The following is a 23,789-nucleotide window of genomic DNA, read 5'->3' as shown; positions in this document are numbered from 1 at the left end:
TGAGGAATTCTGGGAGTTGAAGTCCACAAGTCATAAAAGGGCCAAGTCTGAAGACTCCTGCTTTAGATTAAACAATTTGGTTCTCACAAAAGTGCTATCTATTTATATATAATTATTTCCAAAATATTATAGCAAAAGTCCTAGTATTCCAGATTTGTGTGGTCCCCTTTATTCATTTATAACTTTGAGTTAAAATTCTTATTTAGCTTTTTGTGGTTTATTTCAAATTCTTTAAATCTTAGATTTATAGTTAATTTTTCTTTTACTCTGCAACGAAGGTAAGCACACCAGATGATTTTGCTTGTCATTTTGAAGTGCCCTATTAGTCTTAAGATAGTTAAATAGTTAATTTCCAAAAGTGATTACAAAGGGGATAATAAATCCATTGTCTTTAAAAAAACTCCACTGCTGTTGAGAGCCTGATGTCTTCTCTTCATGTCCTTGTGAAACTGCTGTCCCATGATCTCCTTGCAAGGAGCAGTCATCCAGAGCACAAGTGGGTAATCTCCTTTCCTCTCCTTTTCCGGAGAGAGCACAAGTGGGTAATCTCCTTTCCTCTCCTTTTCCGGAGAGGTTCTGTGGGATCAGCCTACTCACCCGTCCCACAGTCCTGGCTGTGACATCATCTCCACTTGTTTGGAGATGTGTTACCTTGATATTCCTCAGTTGAAAGTTGATAAATTCAATATGTTCAAAGCAAAAAATTGATACTACAAACTGGAGATAATGGATATTTTTTTTTAAAAAAAAACTAAAATGTTTATTAAATTTACTATAGTTCTATTATAATTTGAAGAACATATTTAGAATGAATGTAAGTTTACACCCCTATCCTTAAGCTACGCTGTTAGCAATGATAGAACTAGTATTATTTTTTGCATGTAAAAATAGGGAAAGTGAAATGAAGCATTACAAATACCTATTGTAGAGTAAGAATGATACAAATAGTCCCTAACATACTGGCCTAGTATTGCTTTAAACTAGCTTATTTAAGTAGTATTAAGAGACTGCTTTACAGTATGATCAGGACCCTCAATTTCTGAAGCCTTCTCACTCTCTCAAATTCCTAACAAATCCTTAGAAATGGACACAGATACTACTGAACTGATACATGAGTTCATTGTGATGAAAAAGGTATCCATATATAAAAACACTTCCACAACTGAGATTTTTTTCTAATATTTTATTATTAAAAGTGTTTCAGATATTTGTTTTTCAAATATTTGAGCACAAATGTCCATCAGAGAGTTTTGGGGACTCTCTAAGCAGCTTTGAACAGGCACCTGAAGAATCTCACAAATGAGACAACTGTCTCCTACTGCAAAGCCCCCAGGAGAAGCCATTTCTCGTTCCATGCCAATTTCTTTGATCAGACTGTAAGGGAGCTGAGCATCAACGTATGAAAGTTATCACCTCCAGAAATCTGGCAGAGACTTTGCTTTGGACACTGGTAAAATGCCAATTATTTAAAAATTCTTGCGGTTGAGAGAGACTTGGATAGGCACTGCAAGTGAGGTATTACTTAAATTCAATAACGATCTAGGCCCTAAGAATCATTTTCTAGTAAATTGAACTGCTTTATACTTGCATGCCCACTGCTCAATTACTAGCCTTCTGGGTAATTCTGACACAGTGGCCCCTAAGGAAACCAAGCATACTGAAAAATGTACCCTTTCCTATTGCTACATTTCCCAATACCACCAAATCCACTAACATCACACCTGAAACCCTTTCCCCTATTGTGGCTCCTTAAAAGAAGCCATTCCCCTAAAAGAAATAGCAAAACAGATGCTACTTCAGCAAATAGCAATCTCTGCCACATCTAGCTGATGCCTCCATACCAAACAGAAACCATTGGTGACTTTTGTCAACCCTATTCTTCAATCACAGTTGGTAATAGCTGACAATCTGTATTCCTGCAGATATGTAGCCCGTTGCCAAATTGTCATCCTGGGTTTTGAAACTGCAGCCACCTTAAATCCAGAAATGCACTGTAAAAGGAAAAGATAAAAATCAGTTTTGCTATACTCTCATTAAACCAGCTGCTACTTCAACTTAATTAAGATTAATACCAAACAAAAGAGCTCTAAATTTGGCATAAACCTGGTTACAGATAGTGCTTGAGTTACAAATGGAATGGAGCCTGCCCATTCCATTCGTAACTTGAGGATTCGTAAGAGTGAATGGCATACCTTGAACACCATCACTCCCTGCTTTCGCCCACACATTCGCTAATCAAATAGGCGGGTCATTGAGCGCACATGAGGTATCTCAGGGTGAGGAAGGCCATGGGAGGCCTAGTGATGGAATAAGCCATCTGCTTCAGACCATCCAAGACCTCCCCCAACCCACTGATATACCTCATTCTCTCCACAATTGCTTTCCCCCCAATCCTGCCATACCAGACTCACTTACCTTGCAAAGATCTAGCGAGCTGTCTCCTCTCCAGCCTCTGCTGTACAAGATCACAGCACTGAGAAGCTTCCAGTTTTGGTACCCAAAGTGTTTCCAAGCTAAATGGACACTGAAAAATCACTGCCTCAAAGCGTCTGCTCAGATTGCAAACACTTTGGGTGCCGAAACTGGAAGCTTCTCAGCACCGTAATCTTGCGTGACTTTTAGCAGCGAGATTATAGTGCTGAGAAAGTTCCAGTCTCTGCGTGTCACTCCCGGCCTCCATTTTCATCGGCAAAGGCCTTCAGGAAAAGCCTCTGCTGCCGAGAACAGAGGCCAAAAGTGATGGGCACGTCAATCTGGAGCTCTGTTCTCGGCAGCAAAGGCTTTTCCTGAAGACCTTTGCTGACGAAAATGGAGGCCGGGAGCGACGTGCATGTCAATCCGGAGCTCAGTTCTCAGCAGCAAAGGCTTTTTGCAAAGATGGCAAAAGGCTTTGCAAATGGAGGGAAGGCTTTCATGTTTCAGGCCTTTCCTCCAGTTGGAAAGCCTTTTGCCGCAGATCTCGTCCAGGCCTTTGTTTGCAGAGAACAGAGGCCTAAAGTATCATGAGATCACACAAGATCAGTAGGGTGAGATTTCGCACTACTGATCACGCGGTACTTTAGGCCTCCATTTTCTGTGAACGCACTGAAGGCCTGAAGTAACAAAACAGGCTAAGAAACGAAGGCCCTCTAGATCTCCTACGGCAGTGGGGGGGGGGAGGGAATAGCCAGAGTGAATGTTGCAGTGCTTCTGCGGTTGTGCATAAAGGTGAATGACTGCCATGATGCCGCAACATTAGTAATTTTGGGACTTATTCGTAAATACTAGGGGGCGCTTATTGTGTAACTTCAAACATTTGTTAAGGGAATGTTCATAACTTGGCGATTACCTGTACTCGGTTTGTCAATGGTAAGATTGAGCTGCCAATATGCTATGATAACCAAACAAAGATTAAGGAGTATGCTCTCAATTTTGTATCAGGATTTAGCAACTGTATTTTCTCTTGACAAATGACTAAAATACAGAGTTATTTTATACACTAAAAAGTGGAGTCTCTTCCCCATCTGACTTACCTTTAAAAAAAAACCTAGAAGCAACAAGACATTGTGCTTTCCAATGCCTTCAGGCATAGCTTTAAAAGAGAATCTGTATTCTTTTTCTATGACTAAGTAAGGGGAGGGATATGTCCTTAATATCGCATTGAACTTTATATGCACATTGTGTGTGAAGTCAGAGAAAACTTCTGCCAGATTTTCTCCGGGATGCAGACCACAGAGTAGCAAGCAACTCATGATTCTGGTAAAGAAGAGAAGCTCAAAACCCAAAAGGCAAATTTCCTATTCCCGTCTTTGAGCAAGTTGGATCTCTGCTAAAAATAGGAACTATAGACCTAATTCTCTATGTTCTAAGATCTCTAACGTCATGGTAACAAACCAATGCACATTCAAACTCACTGTAGTTATTTTTTGATTCAGAATGGTGAGTTGTGTTATATGGAGCACCTAACAGAAATGGCTAGTATTTACCAACACTAGGATGCTTTATCTGGAGTCTGCAAAACATACCAATGTCCCACAAGATGAGAACTACATGAGAGACAGCTATTGACTCTTTATACATTGTGCAAGTTACCCGAAATCAGTCAGTTAAGATAATTCAGGCTCAGCTGAAACAACTCTACAATTCTCTATACATGAATCTATGTTATTCTTCACATTTTTAATGACCGGTCCACTTTTTTTTGTTTTTACAAAATTAATGAACTCTTAATAAAGTAAGCCTTTATTCAAGGACCATTTGAGTTGCAATCCTTCCTGTATCTTTTGAGTAGCTACTCAATAACCAAATTGCTGCATCGCCTGGTAAAAAATGTACTGTTGTACAATAATCCAGTGCTTCAAATGACAAATATTATAGACTTCAAAGTCACAGCTTGTTCTACTTTTGCAGTAATTTTGGCACAGAATTGACAATCAAATACTGCCTTTTGGCTATTTAATTTACATGAGTGGTTCACAAAAGGATGACAGGTAGTCCTCGTCTACAACAGTTTGGTTAGTGACTATCTAAAGTTGCAATGGCATTGAAAAAAGTGACTTATGACCATTTTTCACACTTGTGACCGTTGTAGCAGCCCCTGGTCACATGACTGACATTCGGATGCTTGACAACTGACTCACATTTATGACGGTTGCAGTGTCCCAGGGTCATGTGATCGCCTTTTGCAACCTTCTGACAAGCAAAGTCAATGGGGAAGCCAGATTCACTTAACAACCAATTATTTAACAACTGCAGTGATTCACTTAACAACCGCGGCAAGAAAAGGTGTAAAATGGGGCAAAAATTCACTTAACAAATGTTTCACTTCGCAACATATACTTTGGGCTTAATTGTGGTTGTAAATTGAGGACTACTTGTACAAGTGTGTGCAAAGAAAGACACATAGAAATACCAGACCTTACGAGGCATCTTGGGGTGGAGAAGGATTCTGACTCTCAGGCTCTGGGGGTGGAGCTGGCACCGAGTCCTCTTTCTTCTGTGCAGCCAGGAAATCATGAATTGCCTTCTCTATCTGTGGCCTGAAGATGTGGTTTAGTTTTGGATCCACCACCTGAGAAATAATTCTGTCCACTCCAGCTTCCAGCATCCCTGACCTGGGGCAAAGACAAAAGAGTCATTCAGCTTCTGTCAAAATCTTTCCTGCAGCCCCCACCTACAGCCCTCCGGAGCCATCGTTTCAACTGCAATTAGCCTTACAGTGGCAAGAATGACAGCCTTCTTGGTAGCATTTACACAGGAGAAGCACCCCAACTTTTGTAAAGAAAACTCCGATGGTTCTGAGCCTGCACTTTCAAGGGTGCTTGCAAAATGGACAACAGAGATGCGATCACCCAATCACTTCAAAAGTATCGTGGTTAGAAGTTGTGGTAGGGCACATGTGGGATGCAAATAAAAACAAATAAAGCATGCCTTCACACAAAGCAGAGGAAGGGGAAAAAAAACCCACCCATTGGTAGAGATAGGTGGGGGGTGAGGGAGGTGACCTTTTTGGCTGGTACGTGAGAAGAAGAGAAAGGGGGCCTTCACCCCAGGCTCTACCACTGTCAATTGCTCTGACATCTGCCAAGTCTAGACATATGGGAACTTTTTTCACAAGACAAAAACAAACATTTGCAACACATGACAAAGAGCTTTTTTGAGAACAGTGTGTCAAAACCCAAGAAGTGACATTGCTTCAAGGCTGCACTGGATAAAGAGAGCAGGGAATCAGCTGTCTGGTTGGGTTAAGTCATGTCTATAACAAGTTAGGAAGCAAAAACAGAGACACCGAAGAGCATTTGGGAACGCAAATGCAAACCTAATGTGACCCTACCTCCTGGGCAGAAAACTAACAGTACCTGCTATTTTGAGGCTACGTGGGCACTTAAAAAGATCAGTATTCTTTGACACTCAGCCTTTCAGAAGGGCAGGTCTAATCTGGCATGAACTCCGATCTGCTCGAATGCTTTTCTACCTACTTGGTAAGCTGTGCCTTGTACTGCAAGAGTAGCTCTATGCAGTGCAGATAAAGGCTGCAATATTGCTATTATAGTAGGCAAGTTCCCTATAGTAGCAGAATTATATCTAGAAACCATCACTGGGTGCTTTGAGTATCCACAAGATTCGCACAGGCAGAAGTCAGTTGATGATGTTACATTTATCTTATTTCTGAGCCAAACTGATTAAATGAAAAAGGAGGGGATTAAGATTATGTGGTGCGTAGTTTGTCCCACGTTATTGTAAAACAAGAAAAAGGATATTCACAATCATGCAACAAGCAAAAGCTAAGAATTAGCGAGACAGATGCTGTTTTTTCCTTAGCATTTATTTTATTACATCGAGGTTTGCCTCAGATTAAAAATTCCTTGGTTTTCCAAACCGAATATATCTCTAAATAATAAATATTGCTTACAAAATGGATCTTGGAATAAATTCGGGATAACTAGTATTGATTGGTGTTGCAAATGATTATTAGATCTGTTTATACCAGTGGTGGCAAACTTACGGCACAGGTGCCAGAGGCGGCACTCAGAGCCCTCTCTGTGGGCACGCACAGCATCACTCCAGTCCTAGGCCTTCAGCTGGGTTTTATAAAACCTTTTCGCTTTAGGCCTCCGTCGCCGTGTGCAAAAAAAAAAAAAAAAAAGATTCAATCAATCAGTCAATTTCAACTTCTCATGAGGAAAAAAAAGATCTTGCAAAGTTGGAATTGATTGATTGAACTTTTTAGTCTCACCCAGTCTGCCATTACCACTGAAGCCACGCCCACCCAATGGGCCACGCCCACCCAATGGGCCACACCCACCCGGCACCCAACGATGCACAAGTGGGTTTTGGGTTGCAGTTTGGGTACTCAGTCTCTAAAAGGTTCACCATCACTGGTGAAATCAAGAGACATGCTTAGTGGTCTCTGCCCTACCCTGATTAAGCCATACAAGTTAATAAACTAAACTGAACTGTATTTTGAGCTCAATATGTGTGCTCTTGTTCTATTTATATGAAACACCCACATCTTATTGCATTCAATTAAGGCCTGGAGGACTTGAGATGGGTTCAGTGGGGGCTCTTATTTGAAAGTATAGCAGATAAAATAATAAAGGTAGATATAAGTAAATAAATAAATAGATAAAGGTGGGAACTAAAGAAGCTTCTTGGATGAGAAGCGAAACATCTTTTGAAAAAGCCCCTCTGGGACAACCATGATCTGGATGACTAAGAATCTCCACAGGCATTTAGATATAAATGAATAAAAAATATTTTTAAAATTGCCAGTTAAAACCTTAAGTCCTTTGCCTTCTGGAGTCTGCATGTTAGAATTTAAAACAGGGCTTTATCAGCACCATCTTTGAACTTCAGCACACATTATTATGGCACTTCTGCATGTTTTAGCACATCTAAACATAGAAAAAGAATCAGGTCAGACTTATTATTCCTTGTTTCAATGTTAAATTTTCAAGAAAATGAAAATTTGATAAGTGTAGTAATTTGTACAGGCTGTAAGTCTTAATTCTTATAAAAACCCAAAGATTAAATCTTTCAAAATTCTTTCTTCAGAATGATCAGATTCACTGTTTTTAATATCTCCAAATAAGCAGCATAATTCAAAAGGAATTATGAAAACAAGGCAAATGGTTAAGAGTTATGACAGTATGTGAAAAACGTATTTCAGAACATCTGCTGGCCTCATTTAGAAGATGTTATTGAAATATGATTTAGAAATCGAACAAATGAAAGATGATATGACTAAATGAATAAAGAATTTAAACTATACAACTGCTATGCAACAATAGGATTGCTGTTAAATGGAAGACAAATGAATGTTACACGTAGAGAAAATTAACACAAGAAATTTTATCATTGGTATATTATTCCAGTGAAGGTTGCCAAGACAGATACATTTTCTAAAAACTGCTGGAAATGCAACAATTAGGTCAGATAATATTTTTCTATCTGGTGGCACTGTTGTAAAGCTCAACAATTCTGAAAAATGATATATTACAGAATGAAACAGCTTTAAAGGCTGAATTCTCTTTTCTGCCAACTGTTTTCATTAAACATTATCAAACTTCTATCCTACTAAGTACACTAAGTTGGCTTTCAATATGACAACAGCTGCCAAGATTCTTTATGCCTTTTACTAGAGATCACATATAATTCCCTCTTTAGAAGAATGGCTAATTAAGCTATGGGAGTATTCATCTTGCTAAAAATAATCTTATATTTGAAAAATACATAATGAAATTTATCTTGGAAAACATTTGTGGATTATAAAATTCTAACATATGGATTTGAAGTACACCTGAAGTTTAGAGTTTTTCTTAACATAGTTTTTTTATATTAGCTTTAGCTTGATAAATATATCATTTTTAGATTAAACATTTTGGTTAATTGTTAATTCTTATGATTTATATTACATTGATCACTTTTTAAAATAATGAACATTGGCTTGATTCCATAATGGTTTTAAAGTCTTAAACTGATACCAGACATTTTATTATGCAATACTAATCAAACATTACTTTGAATTTTTATTTAGTTTGTATAGTTTTTATATTTTGTTCACTTTTTCTTATTCTGTTTTTCTTCTTGGTTATGATTTAAATATCTACTACTAAATACACACTACATTTTAGCACATGTATAATGGCAGACTGTAATCCATTATTTGCTCTTTACTGCATGCTTCAAATAGAAATATGTTCGTCTCATTTCTCTTGAATAATTTACTATATTAAAATTAAAAAGTTACAGAAGGCAGTCAAAATCTAATTTTACTTAAACCACAGGATGTAATTAAATTAGTGAATATTCTCTACATATTTACAAAGAACACACGCTGTTTAAACTGATTAGCTGCAGTATGCACTCAGGAAACTGTACAAAAAGTGTGTTACCACTGCACTCTGCTGGACAAAAGTACACGGCACAATTTTAAGCTGATGGAACTACTGAGTCTTATTTGGGACTGGAGGTGAGAAAAGATGAGATTTAAAATACTGCAAATCACTAATATGCCATTTTCTCCTCAAAAGAGAGGTTGCTTGTAATCCTCCATTATGTGGCCACTTGTTCTAGAAACACAAGTCCTGTAAGAATGCTCCGATGCCCCATCGTATTACACTTATATAGTATATTGCATATAATAATAATAATAATAATAATAAAGTTGGAAGGGACCTTGGAGGTCATCTAGTCTAATCACCTGCTCAGGCAGGAAACCCTATACCATCTTGGACAAATGGCTGTCAAGTCTCTTCTTAAAAATTTCCAGTGTTGGAGCATTCACTGCTTCTGGAGGCAGGTTGTTCCACTGGTTAACTGTTCTCACTGTCAGGAAGTTTCTCCTTAGTTCTAGGTTGCTTCTCTCTTTGATTAGTTTCCACCCGTTGCTTCTTGTCCTGCCTTTAGGCGCTTTCGAAAATAGCTTGACTCCCTTTTCTTTGTGGCAGCCCCTGAGATATTGGAATACTGCTATCATGTCCCCCCTCGTCCTTCTCTTCCTTAAACTAGACATACCCAATTTCAGCAACTGTTCCTTATGTTTTAGCCTCCAGTCCCCTAATCATCTTTGTTGCTCTTCTCTGTACTCTTTCTAGAGTCTCAACATCTTTTTTACATCGCGGTAACCAAAACTGGATGTAGTATTCCAAGTGTGTCCTTACCAAGGCATTGTAAAGTGGTATTAATACTTCACGTGATCTTGATTCTATCCCTCTGTTAATGCAGCACCCTGTGTTGGCCTTTTTGGCAGCTGCAGCACACTGCTGGCTCATATTTAAGTGATTGTCCACTAGGACTCCGAGATCCCTCTCAGTTACTACTATTGAGCAAGGTACCTCCTATACTATACCTGTACATTTGGTTTTTCTTGCCTAAATGTAGAACCTTGCTTTTTTCACCATTGAATTTCATTTTGTTAGATAGTGCCCAGTATTCAAGTCTGTCCAGATCCTTCTGTATCTTAAGCCTGTCTTCTGGAGTGTTGGCTATTCCTGCCAGCTTGATGTCGACTGCAAATTTGATGAGTTCCCCATCTATCCCTTCGTCCAAATCATTGATGAAGATGTTGAAGAGCACTGGGCCCAGAACAGAGCCCTGGGGCACACCACTACACACTTCCTCCATATAGATGCGGTTCCATTGAGGACCACTTGCTGAGTACGGCCAGTCAGCCAGCTACGGATCCATCTGGTGGTGATGCTGTCTACCCCAAATTTTTCTATCTTGTCAAGTAGTAGGTTGTGATCTACTTTATCAAATGCCTTACTTAAGTCCAAGTAAATTATATCCACAGCATTCCTCTGATCCACTAATTTTGTCACTTGGTCAAAGAATGCAATAAGATTTGTCTGGCATGATCTGTTTTTGACAAACCCATGTTGGCTTTTAGTAATGACTTTGTTTGCCTGTAGGTGTTTGCTGATTCGTTGTTTGATTATCTTTTCCAGAATCTTCCCAGGTATTGAGGTCAGGCTGATAGGTCTGTAATTTCCTGGGGTCCATTTTTTTTTCCTTTTTTGAAGATGGGAACTACATCAGCTCTTTTCCAGTCCTCTGGTAGTTTCCCCAGTGCTCCGGATCTTTGAAAAATATAGTTCAGTGTGTTCTGAGATCACATCTGCCAGTTCCTTGAGAACCTTGGGGTGTAATCCATCTGGTCCTGGCGATTTGAACTCATCTAGGCTGGACAGGTGCTCACTTACCATTTTCTTGCCTATCTTAACTTGTGTTTCTATTCTGTTTTTTTATGGCACTATTTTTGATAGGTTGGTCTGTTTTTTTCCCTTTGTGTAAAGACAGATGCAAAAAACGAGTTAAATAGTTCTGCTTTCTCCCTGTTGCTTGTCACCCTCTTGCCACTTTCACCCACTAATGGACCAATCATTTCCTTCACTTTTTTCTTGTTTTTTACATGTTGAAAGAAGCTTTTTTTTTGTTATTTTTTACTTTGGTCGCAAGCCTTAGTTCAGGGGTAGGCACCCAAAACACTTAGAGCCACTTGGACCCGTTTCCCACCAAAACAAAACACTGGGAGCCGCAAAACCCTTTTGACTAGTCTAAAATGAAATACACTGCATATAATCCTTTTTTTTCCTTTATTATAGGTGGTGTGTGTGTGTTGTGGTGTTGTGTGTGTATGTATTGTGTTGTGTGTATATGTAAATATATATGTCTGTATGTATGTGTATATATATACACACACACACAGGTAAAAAAAGGATATATGCAGTTGTTATCTTCATTTTAGATGTCAAAGGGTCTCTCTCTCTCTCTCTCTCTCTCTGTCTCTCTCTCTCACTCCCTCTCTCTCTATCTGCCCTTGGTCTGCCACTCCTCTTCCCCCACTCTCTTTCTTTCTCTCTCTTTCCTCTCTCTCTCTCCCTCCCTCCCTCTCTCTCTCTCTCTCTCCCCCCCCTCCTATCTGCTGCTCACCTGGCAAGTTTCAAGCTGTTGTCCAACAAGCTCAGGGGTAGGCAACCTCGTCTCTTTTATGACTCATGGACTTCAACTCCCAGAATTCCTGAGTCAGCCTAGCTGGGCTAGCTAGCTCTCTCCTGCCCTTCCTGCTTCCTGCAGAGAGCAGCAAAGGGAGGAGGTCCGCCCAGTAAGCTTTTCAGCTCCTCGGAGAATACTGTGAGTGCACTCTCTTTTACACATACACACAGACACACACACACACAAAAACACAAACACACACACAGAGAGAGAGAGAGAGAGAGAGAAGCAGGGAAGCGCAATTGCCTCTCTCTGTCTCTGTCTCTCTCTGCAAAGGCAGAGGAGGCTGGGAGCCACAGGGGAAGGCTCAAAGAGCTGCATGCGGCTCCGGAGCCGCAGGTTGCCGACCTGTGCCTTAGTTCATTTTGAGCATTGGCTTTCCTCACTTCATCTTTGCAGGCTCAGGCTGTTTGCTGATATTCTGACTTAGTTATGTGCCCCTTTTTCCACTTTCTATATGTTCAGTCTTTCTCTGAAAATTCAACCAGATACATGGAGATTTCCATATAAACCAGGGGTGTCAAACTCAATTTCATTGAGGACCGCATCAGCATTGCGGTTGTCCTCGGGGGGGGGGGCTGGGTAGTGTGGCCACGGTGGGCATGGCCTACTGAGTGGGTGTGGCCTACTGGGTGGACTTGTCACATCATTACATCATTCGCGTCGTGGGCCTGTGGGGGCCTGGGCAGGAGTGGGACAGATCTGAGGGTCTCTGGCAGAAGGGGGTAGGACCAGGGCAAGCACCAAGGCATGGTCCACTGGAAGAGCCTCACTGTTCCTCTCAGGCCATGCGAGGGGGGGCTGGATGGAGCCACGGGCTTCCCGAAGCACTGGGCAGCAGAGGTCAAACGCCCAGCCCGGCCCTCAAGCACCCGCGGCACCAAGCCCAGCCCCACTTCCCCAAGGGGACGCCAAGCTGCACTTACCTCCTCCTCAAGGCTGCTACTGCTGTGCTTGCTCTCCTTAGCCAGGTTGCTCATGATGGGTATGAGGGCAAAGTCAGAGGGAGGTGCAATGCCATCCAGCCCACAGCCTGCCTGGTTTTGGTAGGCAGGCAGCGAGGTGCTCTCCTCACAGTGCCGAGAGGCTGAGCCAGGCAGTGCAAATCTGAAAAGAAGCGCGATGCCACCCAGCCCCCAGCCTCCCCGGTTTCGGCAGGTAACTGGGCGCTCTCCTCACAATGCTGAGAGGCTGAGCTGGGCAATGTGAAGCTCGCCAGCTTTGCACCTTGCTGCCTGCTGAAATCGGGCAGGCTGGGGGCTGGGTGGCGTTGCACCTCTTTTTGGATTCGCGCCGTCTGGCTCAGCCTCTCGGTGCTGTGAGAACAGCGCCCCACTGCCTGCTGAAACCCCTCCCCTGGAGCCCATCAAGCCGGATATGTGAAGTAGGCGAGGGCCATTTGCTGGCCACTTCCAGGTGATGGTGCATTTCTTCATTCCTCACAAAGGGTGACACCTCCCCAGTGTGCACCCAGGGGCTAGTTCCTCGCTGTTTCCAGAGGGCCTTGTGGAGCCAAGACTGAATGCGTTTAAGCATAGATGGCCACCACAAAATTGTACATTGGCTCCCGGGCGGCCTGGGCCGGGGCCAAGGCTGCGGGGACCATTCCCTCACTGTTTCCAGGATGGCTTCGCGGGCCACATGAAACCATGTTGCGGGCCGCATCTGGCCCCCGGGCCTTGTGTTTGACATGTCTGATATAAACTCTGTCATCTCTCCTTAATTGAAACATGCTGTTTTCTTGATACTATCTGACTACTGCATGAACCTAGGAAAAGGCAGGTCTTCTTTAAGAAGTTTATAGGGGCAGCATGCCCACGTCCATATGGATGCACAAATAGCTGCACCATATCAAAATGTCCAAACAGGCCATCTGTCAGATTGCAAAGGTGCCTAAGTAATACCTCAATAGATAAAACATATATAGCTGAAGGCCTACACAAAGCATCAGGAAGCATTCTTATAATTCCTATCCAAATATAAGGGTTTATTTATCTTCAACAATTTTTATATTTTGTACCTTCTACTTACTGAATCACACTTTGTCTGAGCCCATTCCGCAGTTGGTTTTTGTTCATTGCTGGGTTCCATTCTTGCTTATCCAGGTGGGTAGATACAAAGTTGTCCACTTTCTGTCTCAAATTCTGATAAGCTGGCTAAACAAAATTGCATAATGAATACAACTTGAAAGGTTTCTTATAAAATCCTCCATGGGGGTAAAAATTTATCCTGGTCAAACTTTTGACAAACAGTTCTAAAAGAAAAACAACACAAAGCCTAACAGCAAACTGAAACATAAGAAAATGATACAAGCAGGAGAAAGCACGGAAGCATAGAGGAATGCCTCCTAAGGCACATTTTGCTTGTTAAGCGTATGCTTTACATCCATTCTTTTGGAACAGCACACCCAAAGAATATTCTTCAAATAAGATGATGCAGTGCTTTAGCTCTGAAGGCAAAAAGATACCTCATAGCTTGTAAGGCTTCTAAAGTGGCCCTGTCAGTTACTGTTCTTAAAACTCTTTTTCACTGCAGAAGGCAGCCATCCAATCATGGTAAAAGGTCTACTTTAAAAGGTTGCAGCTAGATGTTAAATCCATGCCTCCATGTCCTCTGAAGCACCCTTTCCCCTGATACAGTACACTTCTGTATTGATTTATATAAGCTGGAGTTTTGGTAAAGGCTCCCCATATATTCCTGATAAAGTTCAAAAGATCCTTCTATAATAAGTATAAGAATGATAGCAAAGCTTGCTATTTGGCAAGAAGAAACAGTAGAACAGTAAAGATTTTTTAGATAAAATGTTATTACCATGTGTCCCCTACTCCAAAAATAAGCCCTAGCTTTATTTTGGGGGGTGAGCCTAATATAAACCCTACCCCCCCCAAATAAGCCCTAGATGCAGGCCTAAAAATCAAGCTAGGGCAGGGTGGGGGGGTGTAGCTGCCCCATGTGCTCTGCACCCATTTACCTTAGGACCGCTGCAGGGCTGAGTTCTTCTGCGGCCGCACACCATGTGGCGCATCACACTGCTGCCACCAGTTGTGGTCCAAGGCTCATGCCGTGAGGCTCACTGCACTTATTGCACTGCTGCTGCCGCTCACACAAGGTTCATTGCACTGATCATGCCGCGAGGATCATCGTGGTGCGAGACTCATCGCACAGATCACGCCGCGCATGGCAGGAGGCTGCGCAGCTCGTTACACTGATCGCAGTGTGAGTGACAGGATGAGCCTTATGCTGTGAGCGCCATGTGATTTGTGACCCGCAGAAAAACTTGGGCAACAGGTGTCGGGGCGTGGGAGGCCTGGCTGCGGCAGTCCTAAGGTAAGGTATCCCCTGAAAATAAGACCTGGTGCTTCTTTTGGAGGCAAAAAAAAATAAGACTGATTCTTATTTTCGGGAAATACGGTAGCAAAGGGTGCATTAAACCACTTGAAAGTAGAGAGAGTTATATATACCGTGTTTTCCTGAAAGTAAGGCCTACACCAACAATAAGTCCTAGCTTGATTTTTGGGGGTGGGCCTAATATAAGCCCTACCTCAAAAATCAAGCTAAGGCAGGGGTGAGGATGTAGAGATGCCTCACTTGCCCTGCACCCACTTACCTTGCAGCCAGGCCTCTCCCCAGAGGCCCGGCTCTTCTTCTGAGGCCTCTTCTGCAGCCAGGCCTGCATTTCTGTCACAGGGCTTTCCGGAAGGCCTGTGCAGCCAAGAACCGTAGCTCGGTTCTACAAGACCTCAGCAGCCGAACACCAAGCTATGGATTAAAACTATAGCTCAGTACTTGGCTGCTTAGGCCTTCTGGAAAGGCCTGACTGCAAAATGCAGGCCCGAATGCAGCTTCAGAACTTTGGTCCCAGAAGAAATGGACCGACTGGGTGGGGCTGTCGGTGCCAGAGGTGAGATAAGGCCTACCCCGAAAAAAAAAAAAGACCGGGTCTTATTTTCAGGGAAACATGGTAGCTTATTAGAGAAGGAAAGGATACATGTAGAGCAGACATGTCAAACTTGCGACGTCACGTGACATTGCACAACATATCAGGACTATTTTGCAATTGCAGGCAATGGGGTGGGTGCAGTTTCTGTGTGATGTGTCCAGCCCGCAGGCCGCCAGTTTGACACCCCTAATTTAGAGGAAAAAAAGTATACAGTACTGCTTTCTGAAAATTATATATCAAAAGAACTTTAGAGCAGGGATGCAAATTCTATATATGGCTGAATTCCAGCCTTTATCATTGCCGGCTAGTATACCGGCCCCAAATTTAAAGATTTAGATTTGGAATCTTACATTCTAATATTCATTTCATAAAAGTATGACAATGTTTTTATATTTAAAAATACTTACCTGATTAGTTTCAAGAATATATACAAACTTTAATAGATAACACGATTTAACAAATTTTGAGCATCATCTAATCTGCTAACTTTTACAGAATGCTGATAGAACTACTGTACATCATAAATTAAAAAGAGTTAAAGTTTATGATTATAAACTTTCCATATAGTTTGATCCTGAAACAGTCTATTTGTTCATTAAATATATATTCTGAGCTTTTCTTGTGGATGGGCAGAAAATCATGGATTAAGGGTGTCCCCATTCGCAGCTAGACCTCTCCCCGGGCGAGCGTGGGAAGCCCGCTCTGGACAGGAGTAATGATCATCAACAGATAGAATTGAAGATGGCTAACGCAGAGAACGTTAGGGTGGGGGATGGGAGCACAAGTGCCAAAGTGCTTAGCGCTCGGACAAGCACTACCCGTATGGGTAAGGAAGAGAGAAAGGGGAATACAGAACAGGGAGAAAACATCGATCCACAATTAAAGGGGGTAGGAAAAAGTACCTGGAGCCCTAGTGGGACGGATGACAGCACTAAGAGAAAATCAAATGCCCCCGAGACCCGCAGTAGAAGGAAAGATGAAATGAGAGTAAATATTATCAGAAGGGAGGATGATATAAAGGTGTTGAAAAACCCATGTATTGACAATGAAAGAGCAGGTAAGAAGATCTGAAATTGACCAGCTAGGGCCGGTGACGCGGTCTAAGAGCCAAATGCAAATGTTAGCTAAACCTATTTAAGTCATCTTTGTTAACTGGCTTTTAACCCTGACGATGTTGGAAGTTCCCAACGAAAGCTCGGTTTTAGTAAAGTATTTCCTTACTTGTCCAATAAAATGAATAAACAAATAAAAATAAAATAAAAATAAAAACACAAACAAAAAACTCAAAGTGCAGATTTGATAGACCACTGGGTCTTTTTCTGCCATCAGTTTTCTAAGATCTGTAGCTGCCTTGAATCTGTTTGGATTTGGCAACATACAAATTAACTCACTAATCTAATTACAGTAAATAACTATGAACCTAAGGTTTATGCATTGACTCAAATACACAATAACTTATTTGGCTGCTTACAACAAGAGGACAACTTTACAAAATTTTATCCTTCCCCATCCACATTACAGTATAAATGCCGATCAAGAATGTGCATAGATAGTTAGACAATGTGGTAACTTTTGCAAACCAAATTAGTAGTTTCAATCCTTTATTATGGAGACAGTGATTTCTATACTGAAATTTACTTTGCACAGAAAGAACACTAAGACGTCTGATCCTACATGATTGTTAGGCTATGGAAATTATGATAATAATTTAATATGTAAGATTTAATGTAGCATTTTCTTGCACCTTAGCATGATGCAAAGTTCAGCAACTTCTCACATCCAGAACACTAGTTCTCAATGTCTCCTATTTCAAGTCTCACCAGTGACCATACTGAAAGAATCTGAGTTGCACCTTGAAAGAGGACAAAAGCTCACCTTCCCAATGGGCTTACAATTTTATTTTAATTGTTCATTTACAACACCCTATCTAAGATTAGTTCTGCTGTTCTAGTTGAAAAATAGAGTACAGTTATGCAGTGATCAGTCCAGATGTGAAGGAGAAAAGATGCCCACCTTCAAATCAAACAGGAGCCCAGCTAAAAGCACAGACCATTGTTACTTGCAGAGACCACTAAGAATGCCCTTGTCCCCGTTTTCCCTCCAAATCCAGATCGCCGTGCCCAGCACAGCCTGTCTAGTGATCGGGGCTGCTTCTGGTCGGGCAGCTCCTGGCCAAAACAACTGGAGTGACTGTTTGGGGAGGAACGAGAAGAAACAGGTGGAAAGGGCAAGAAAATATGGAAAATCTACAAAAGGAAGTTGCTATCGTTCCTCCCCCCACTTCCGCCCCGAAGCAAAACAATACCTGCCCTGGTTGGAAGTGCCCCATAGGATGGACTTAACGTGTGTATCGAAGTTTTCTCAATATCTCAAAACATTTTCTTCCCTCCCCGCCTTCAAATTATGGAAGGGGTTTATTTAGGTTCCCATAATGGCAGCAGAGGGATCGTGCAGCGCAGGCGAAGAAAGGCGCTACCTTGGTATCGACGTCGGCCAGGCAGTCCCGGCGAAAGGCGTCGAAGAGGCCGCGGCTCTTGAGCTGCCCCACGATGAGGCCGATGAGCTGCGCGTCACCAGGGGGCAGTGAGGCCGGGTCGGTCCCGCCCGGCCCCGCCGAATTCCCACCAGCTCCGCCCGCCCCTGAGGATGCCCCGCCGGGCTCCGCCATCCCCCCCCGGGCGGGTCCCCGGGGCCGCGTTGCCCTTCTACTCCTGGCAGGAGGTAACGCCGCGGCGGCGGCGGCGGGGGCAGCACAAGTCCAAAGAGCAGCAGCTGTTGGCGCTGTTCATACGGCGGTCGCAGGAATTCTGCATCACCGTTTCCCGCCGCAGGTTGGGACACGCAAGCTTGTCAAGGCAAAGACGACCATCGCGCGTGTCTATTACGTTCCCCACCCGGCGGCAGGGAGAGGCGAGGGGATGTTGGGTACTGTAGGAGCAGGCCTGGCTAGAAAGCGGGCGGGGCTACTTGTGATGCAGCGTTGGGGAAAAACTTCGGTGCTGCACGGAGGCAGAGAAATAGTCTTCTAAAGCTCGCGTCCTACCACATTTACAAGAGTACCCGTCATCCAGTTGTGTTAGACTATGACTGCCATCATCCCCTTAGATAGAGGAATGATATAAGGATACTGGGAGTTGTAGTCCATTACTATCTAGAACTAACTTCAGAGCTCTATAGTGCTTATTGTCCTTCCTTTATCCCCCCACCCCCCGCCAGCACTTGCCAATCTTTCGAGATAATGCACGAATGACGTTTTATTATAAAATTATTCTGCAGATAGCTTTGCTCTATTTTGTTGAATGTGCTGAAGCAACCCGAAGCTACAGCAGGCTGCAGTGATCATTAGTAGGACGCGTATTAGTACACACAACAGTCCCAAAATGCGTAACACTCCCTTGAATGTTATCGGTGGACAGAAGAATCATTTTTGCACTCTTTCATATTATTGTACAGATATGCCCAGAGCAATATTATGACTAAAATACAATTGGCAATCATCTGGGAGGAAGACACCATGGAGAGACACCAAGATGACAGTTAAGCTGCTTCCTGTGTCCCATCTGCCATGTCACACTCTACAAGGGATACTACCAGTACATTATATTCTCTAATAACATTTCTTAAAGATAGTTTTTTTCCCACCAAATGAATGAGGGAAAAATTATTGCTGAGCAAATTAACACAATTTACTGCAGGAGCGTGTGGGAAAACTTTGACACTTGATAGCTTTGTCATGATAATTAAGAAATACGCAGTTGGAAGTTTGATAAAGTCTTATTAATGGCCCATGGAGTTGCAGACAGATTTGTATGAAAGTAAATCCCAACGAGACAGCCAGTTTGTAGTGGTTAAGGCCCAGGCTAGAAACTGGGAGACCATGAGTTCTAGTTCTGCTTAGGCACAAAGCCAGTGGGTCACCTTAGATCAAGTATTCCCTCCTGGCCCTAAAAAAGGAAGCAATGGCAAATCACCTAATAATCCTTCCAAGAAACTACAGGGACTTATCCAGGTCAGTCAAAAACTGACCTAAAAGCACAAAGAAGAAAATAGAAAAGAAAACCCCATAAGGTCACTTAAGTGAATAGCCAAGTACTTACTTAGGGCACAACCTGGATAAAGTGCTTTGTAGATACAGAGAACCCCACTATATGTAAAAAGTCCCAAATATGCTACAATTTTAACTTCATTCCTGATAATCAAAGACTGGCCTGTTATCCAAAATAGGGTTTTACTCATTATTTCTATCAAAAGAGATTTTTGGTGGTTTCGAAAACTACTTATGTTTTATTTTGGAATGTCACAGTATTTATGATGTTACTCTTTTTTTCCCAAGAACCATGACTATTTTATCATATTCTATTTTTTCATTGTTGGTTTTTAAACTCTGGAAAGAACCCAGAGAAAGAAATATTTTGGGGAATATTAAAAAGGCAGAATATATTTCCCCAAAGGAACAATGGAGAAGATCTTAAAAAAAGACAGAAACCAGCCCTCAGAAACCAATGCCAGCTCCTCTCCCCCAAGCAGAAACTAGATAGAGGCCAGCTTTTAGAAATGCAGAAGTGATAATTCTTTCAGAAAGGCTGGAGCCAGGAAGCTAGAAGCTGATGAGATTACAAAGACCGCTAAAATCTACATACCCCACTCAAACTTTAAGGACAGGAAACATAATAGGATTAACCCACTAATACCAAAAGGGCACACTCAGACTCAGGTCAAAGTACATGACACAGGAAATACAAAGCTTCAAACAGGAACAGGAAACAATCTCAAAAGTTCCAGAAGGTATAAAAACCCATCACTTCTAGCAACATGGTCAGCTTCCCCAGAGCCTCATTTCGGTCTGGCTCTGCTCTTCAATAAACTACAACCTTCTTTCTAAAGCAGTTTCCCTTTTGTTTATACTCAGCTTGGACTGGACCCTGTTGAAGATCTTTCATTCAACAAAACCTATGGCTAATTACGCTTTATTCAATTAACCCATGTTTTGGCTTCTTACTGTAGAGTAAATCAAAGATTAGTCACCCAAGTTGGATATACGCAATATACTATAGGTATCATTTGCAAACATCAGTTTTTAGGTTTTTAAAATTTTTATATTTTGCACTGACCTACTTACCACTAATTAATATGATTTTATTACATTTATGCTAAGAATGTGCCCTTAAGGTATTTCATGACTGGCTTGGATGGAAGCAGAATGCAGTTTCTATATGCTTATTCTCTTCATTATTATCATCTAAGACCAGGGGTGTCAAACTGCCAGCCTGCGGGCCGGATGCGTCATCAGGAAACCGCACCCACCCCATTGCCAGCAATGGAGAAAAAGCTCCGATACGTCGCGCGATGTCATGTGACGTTGTGAGTTTGACATGTCTGCCTAAGATGCATCTGAGCTGAACTCAACAATGTAAAAAGTTTTCCTGTTTAGGAACCTGGTAATCTAATGATATGAAAGTGTCTTCTGGGTTAGCACAATCTATTCTAATGTCTATACTGGAATGGCTGTATCACCCAGATGGGTGTACAATCTTCTATTGACATCTTAATGCATCTAACATACTGTAGAAACCAAATCTTTGAGTAATATCCCTATGTGGCATTAGTTCAAAATATTGCTATCTGAGATGCTACCTAAATATTTTCTTTTTCCTCTCTTGCTACACCATTTCCTATTTTTCTTTATCCACCTCAGCTTCAAAAAGATGAGCAAATAAACACTTGTATTGACAGTTTATGCATTCGGTTTGAACTGGGGACTTCCACTATTTGATTGTTATTTTTCTCTCAGTTTAAACCACTTTTACCCAGTTTGGTGCCTCTCAGATGTATTGCATTGTAACTAATATTTTCCCAGCTAATATGGCCCTTTGAGGACACTTCGGATTCAGTACAATATCAATTGTAGAGGGACTGCAAAGTGTGATCTATAAGCTGGCCATGAGAGGGAGCCAAGGCATTGCAGTTGACAAAGCTTTTTCTTTCTTTAACCCTAATCTCAAGCAGCGTAGAGAAATATTTTACAGTTGGGGGAAGGGGCTACAGTATTCAAAGTCACACAAAAGCCAATATGCTTCCTTTTGTCTTTTAGGCAACTCTACGTATATGCATTGGACTTTGAAAAGCAGAATAAAAAGAGTATTGACACTTTTGAACTTCAGTACTGAATAAGATTGCTGAGAATACACCACTGACCACCAAGAAAACCAACAAATGGATGGTTGAATAAATCAGCCCAGAGTTCTCCCTTGAGGCACAGATGATTAAGCTCAGATTGTCATACTTTGGATACATTATTCGGAGACCCAGATCCCTGGAGAAAAACACAATACTGGGAAAAGCGGAAGAAAAGAAAAGATGACAAACAGCATCAACTGGGTGGAACCAGTTACAGTGATGATGGGTGCATTGTTGGAAGACCTGAAGGACCAGGTTGAGGATGATTGTCCTGGAAAAAAAAAATCTATTGAATCAACATTGATTTGATGGCACAATCAACTTACATGCATGTATATATACTTATCATGCCTTTGAGGATAAACAATATTATACAAAGTACAGAGAAGCATTAACAATGAGCCAAAGAAATAGTAATAGCAATAGCATTTAGACTTATGGTGCTTTACACCTCTCCCTCGGTGATTTACAATGTCAGTTTTATTTGCAAATTGCTCCCAACAATCTGGATTTTCGTTTTTACTTTCCTCAGAAGGGTGGAAGGCTGAGTCAACCTTGAGCCCTATCAGGATCAAACTCCAGACCTTGTGCAGAGTTTGCCTGCAATACTGCATTTAACCACTATGCCACCAGGGTGAAGTGAAGTGAAGATATGAGATAAGAAGCATTAATATTGCTACTTTTCTTTCATACACACTTAAGTTCTAATTTCCACAGCATTCAATTTCCTTCCCCTCCCTCCCCCCCGGGAAAATCCAAATATCATTTCCATATAATAAGCTAAATAGAAATCTGTTCTTCTACAGTGGTTCTCCTACTTTTGATTTACATTCATTTCTCTCTATAAATCGTATGCCAACCACCACCTTTTGACCAGCATTTGCATGCCTTAAAATTCTCCATTTCCCTATTTTAGTATACACTTCATTATTGTACATCTATTTATCAACCTGCCATATGGATAATGTGTAACATTTTTCAGTCAAACAATGATTTTCATGTTTCTTGTTGCGTCATATGATCTATTTGACTTCTGCTGCAATTCATTTATATTCTCATACAACCACACACTATTAACTGCATAAAAAAAGACAGATGCATCAAACCAGATGGCATTTCCCTAGTTTTGTTCCTTGTCACCTCTTTTATCTTTTCAGTCAGAATTCCGCCAAACATCTTCCCCAAAATACCTAATAAACTAAGATACACCCGGCTCTTTTGCATTCATTCTTGCTACCTTTTCCTTTGTATAGGGGAACAATGATGGCAATCTTCCAATTGTCAGGCACAGATGCCGTCTTTACACAGATGTTAAGCAAGTCACCCAGCCACTCCATAAGCAAGCCACATCTTTATTTTAACATTACTCAGATTACCAGAGGGAAGGCAAATGATCATGAGCCGTATGACTGTGCACTTGTTGCATGGCAACTAATCCATGAGAACAGTCCTGAAAATCTGCTGCAGGAACAAGACAAATACAATGCAGACACCCACCCAACTGTACAACATAGCAAGCTTTGCACAGACGGACATTGCACATATATACCCATTTCTGAATGGCAGCTAGTAATTACGTATATAAAAAAATCTGCAGCCTGGAATAGTGTGTGTCTATGCTGAAAGAGAGGGCAGGATGTTCAAACAGAAGGCTATGCATCTCCATTTTGCAGCACACTGAATTGCTTGCCAGTCCAGTCGATTTTAATACAAAAGGGGGTTATTTTGGCTGGTGATGCCACAATTCAGGTATTAAATATAGAAAACCAAAATATCTTTATTGTACAGTGAAAGCTATTGAAATGGAATGCTTTATTCCAAAGCAAAGGGCAAATTGTCAGTCCTCATGGCAACGCTAATCATTTGTCCTTCGAGGATGAGTCAAAATTTTGGATAGAGGAACAGAGGCAAAACTGTATGCAAAGGAGAAGCTGCATCAAACAGGAATCCAGGTGACTTCATCACATTCATTAATCATTTCTGCCCTTCTGTAGGCACCCATGCATTATTTCCCCCCCTGAAATATAATTGTTGCCCTTTGTAATAAAAATTGTAGATATTTTACTCTGATATAGAGTCTTGATTATTGAGCAGAAAGAATGCAGAAGAATATTCTCCTACATTACAAGATGCTTCTTAAGGTCAGCACAACTTTAATTGGAGGAATTGGTGCTGTTGGCAAAGGAATCCACACAGA

The 23,789-nt window shown here is 41.6% G+C and overlaps 1 protein-coding gene across 1 annotated transcript; it reads right to left on the bottom strand.

Annotated features, from left to right (window-relative positions):
• Positions 1-1,168: 1,168 nt before the first annotated feature.
• Positions 1,169-18,309, bottom strand: BOD1 (biorientation of chromosomes in cell division 1). The gene is made up of 4 exons (XM_039352064.1): positions 17,892-18,309; positions 13,507-13,631; positions 4,897-5,093; positions 1,169-1,991 (listed from the first exon to the last, which is right to left on the bottom strand). The coding sequence occupies exons 1-3, from the start codon at positions 18,081-18,083 to the stop codon at positions 4,898-4,900; spliced, it is 513 nt and encodes a 170-aa protein (XP_039207998.1). The 5' UTR covers positions 18,084-18,309; the 3' UTR covers positions 1,169-1,991; position 4,897.
• Positions 18,310-23,789: the final 5,480 nt, after the last annotated feature.

This window comes from Crotalus tigris, unplaced genomic scaffold (assembly GCF_016545835.1).
Source record: "Crotalus tigris isolate CLP2741 ecotype Arizona unplaced genomic scaffold, ASM1654583v1 scf7180000017568.12009008, whole genome shotgun sequence".
NCBI lineage: Eukaryota > Metazoa > Chordata > Lepidosauria > Squamata > Viperidae > Crotalus > Crotalus tigris.
This window is presented reverse-complemented; position numbering and strand designations above follow the sequence as displayed.

What these genes read in the sequence shown, in the direction of transcription:
- BOD1 (XM_039352064.1), bottom strand. Translation starts at nt 18,083, where the DNA reads ATGGCGGAGCCCGGCGGGGCATCCTCAGGGGCGGGCGGAGCTGGTGGG. An exon ending in TGGCCGACGTCGATACCAAG is followed by an intron (nt 13,632 to 17,891) that starts GTAGCGCCTTTC and finishes AATTTTGTTTAG; the next exon opens with CCAGCTTATCAGAATTTGAG. An exon ending in CTCAGACAAAGTGTGATTCA is followed by an intron (nt 5,094 to 13,506) that starts GTAAGTAGAAGG and finishes TCTTTGCCCCAG; the next exon opens with GTCAGGGATGCTGGAAGCTG.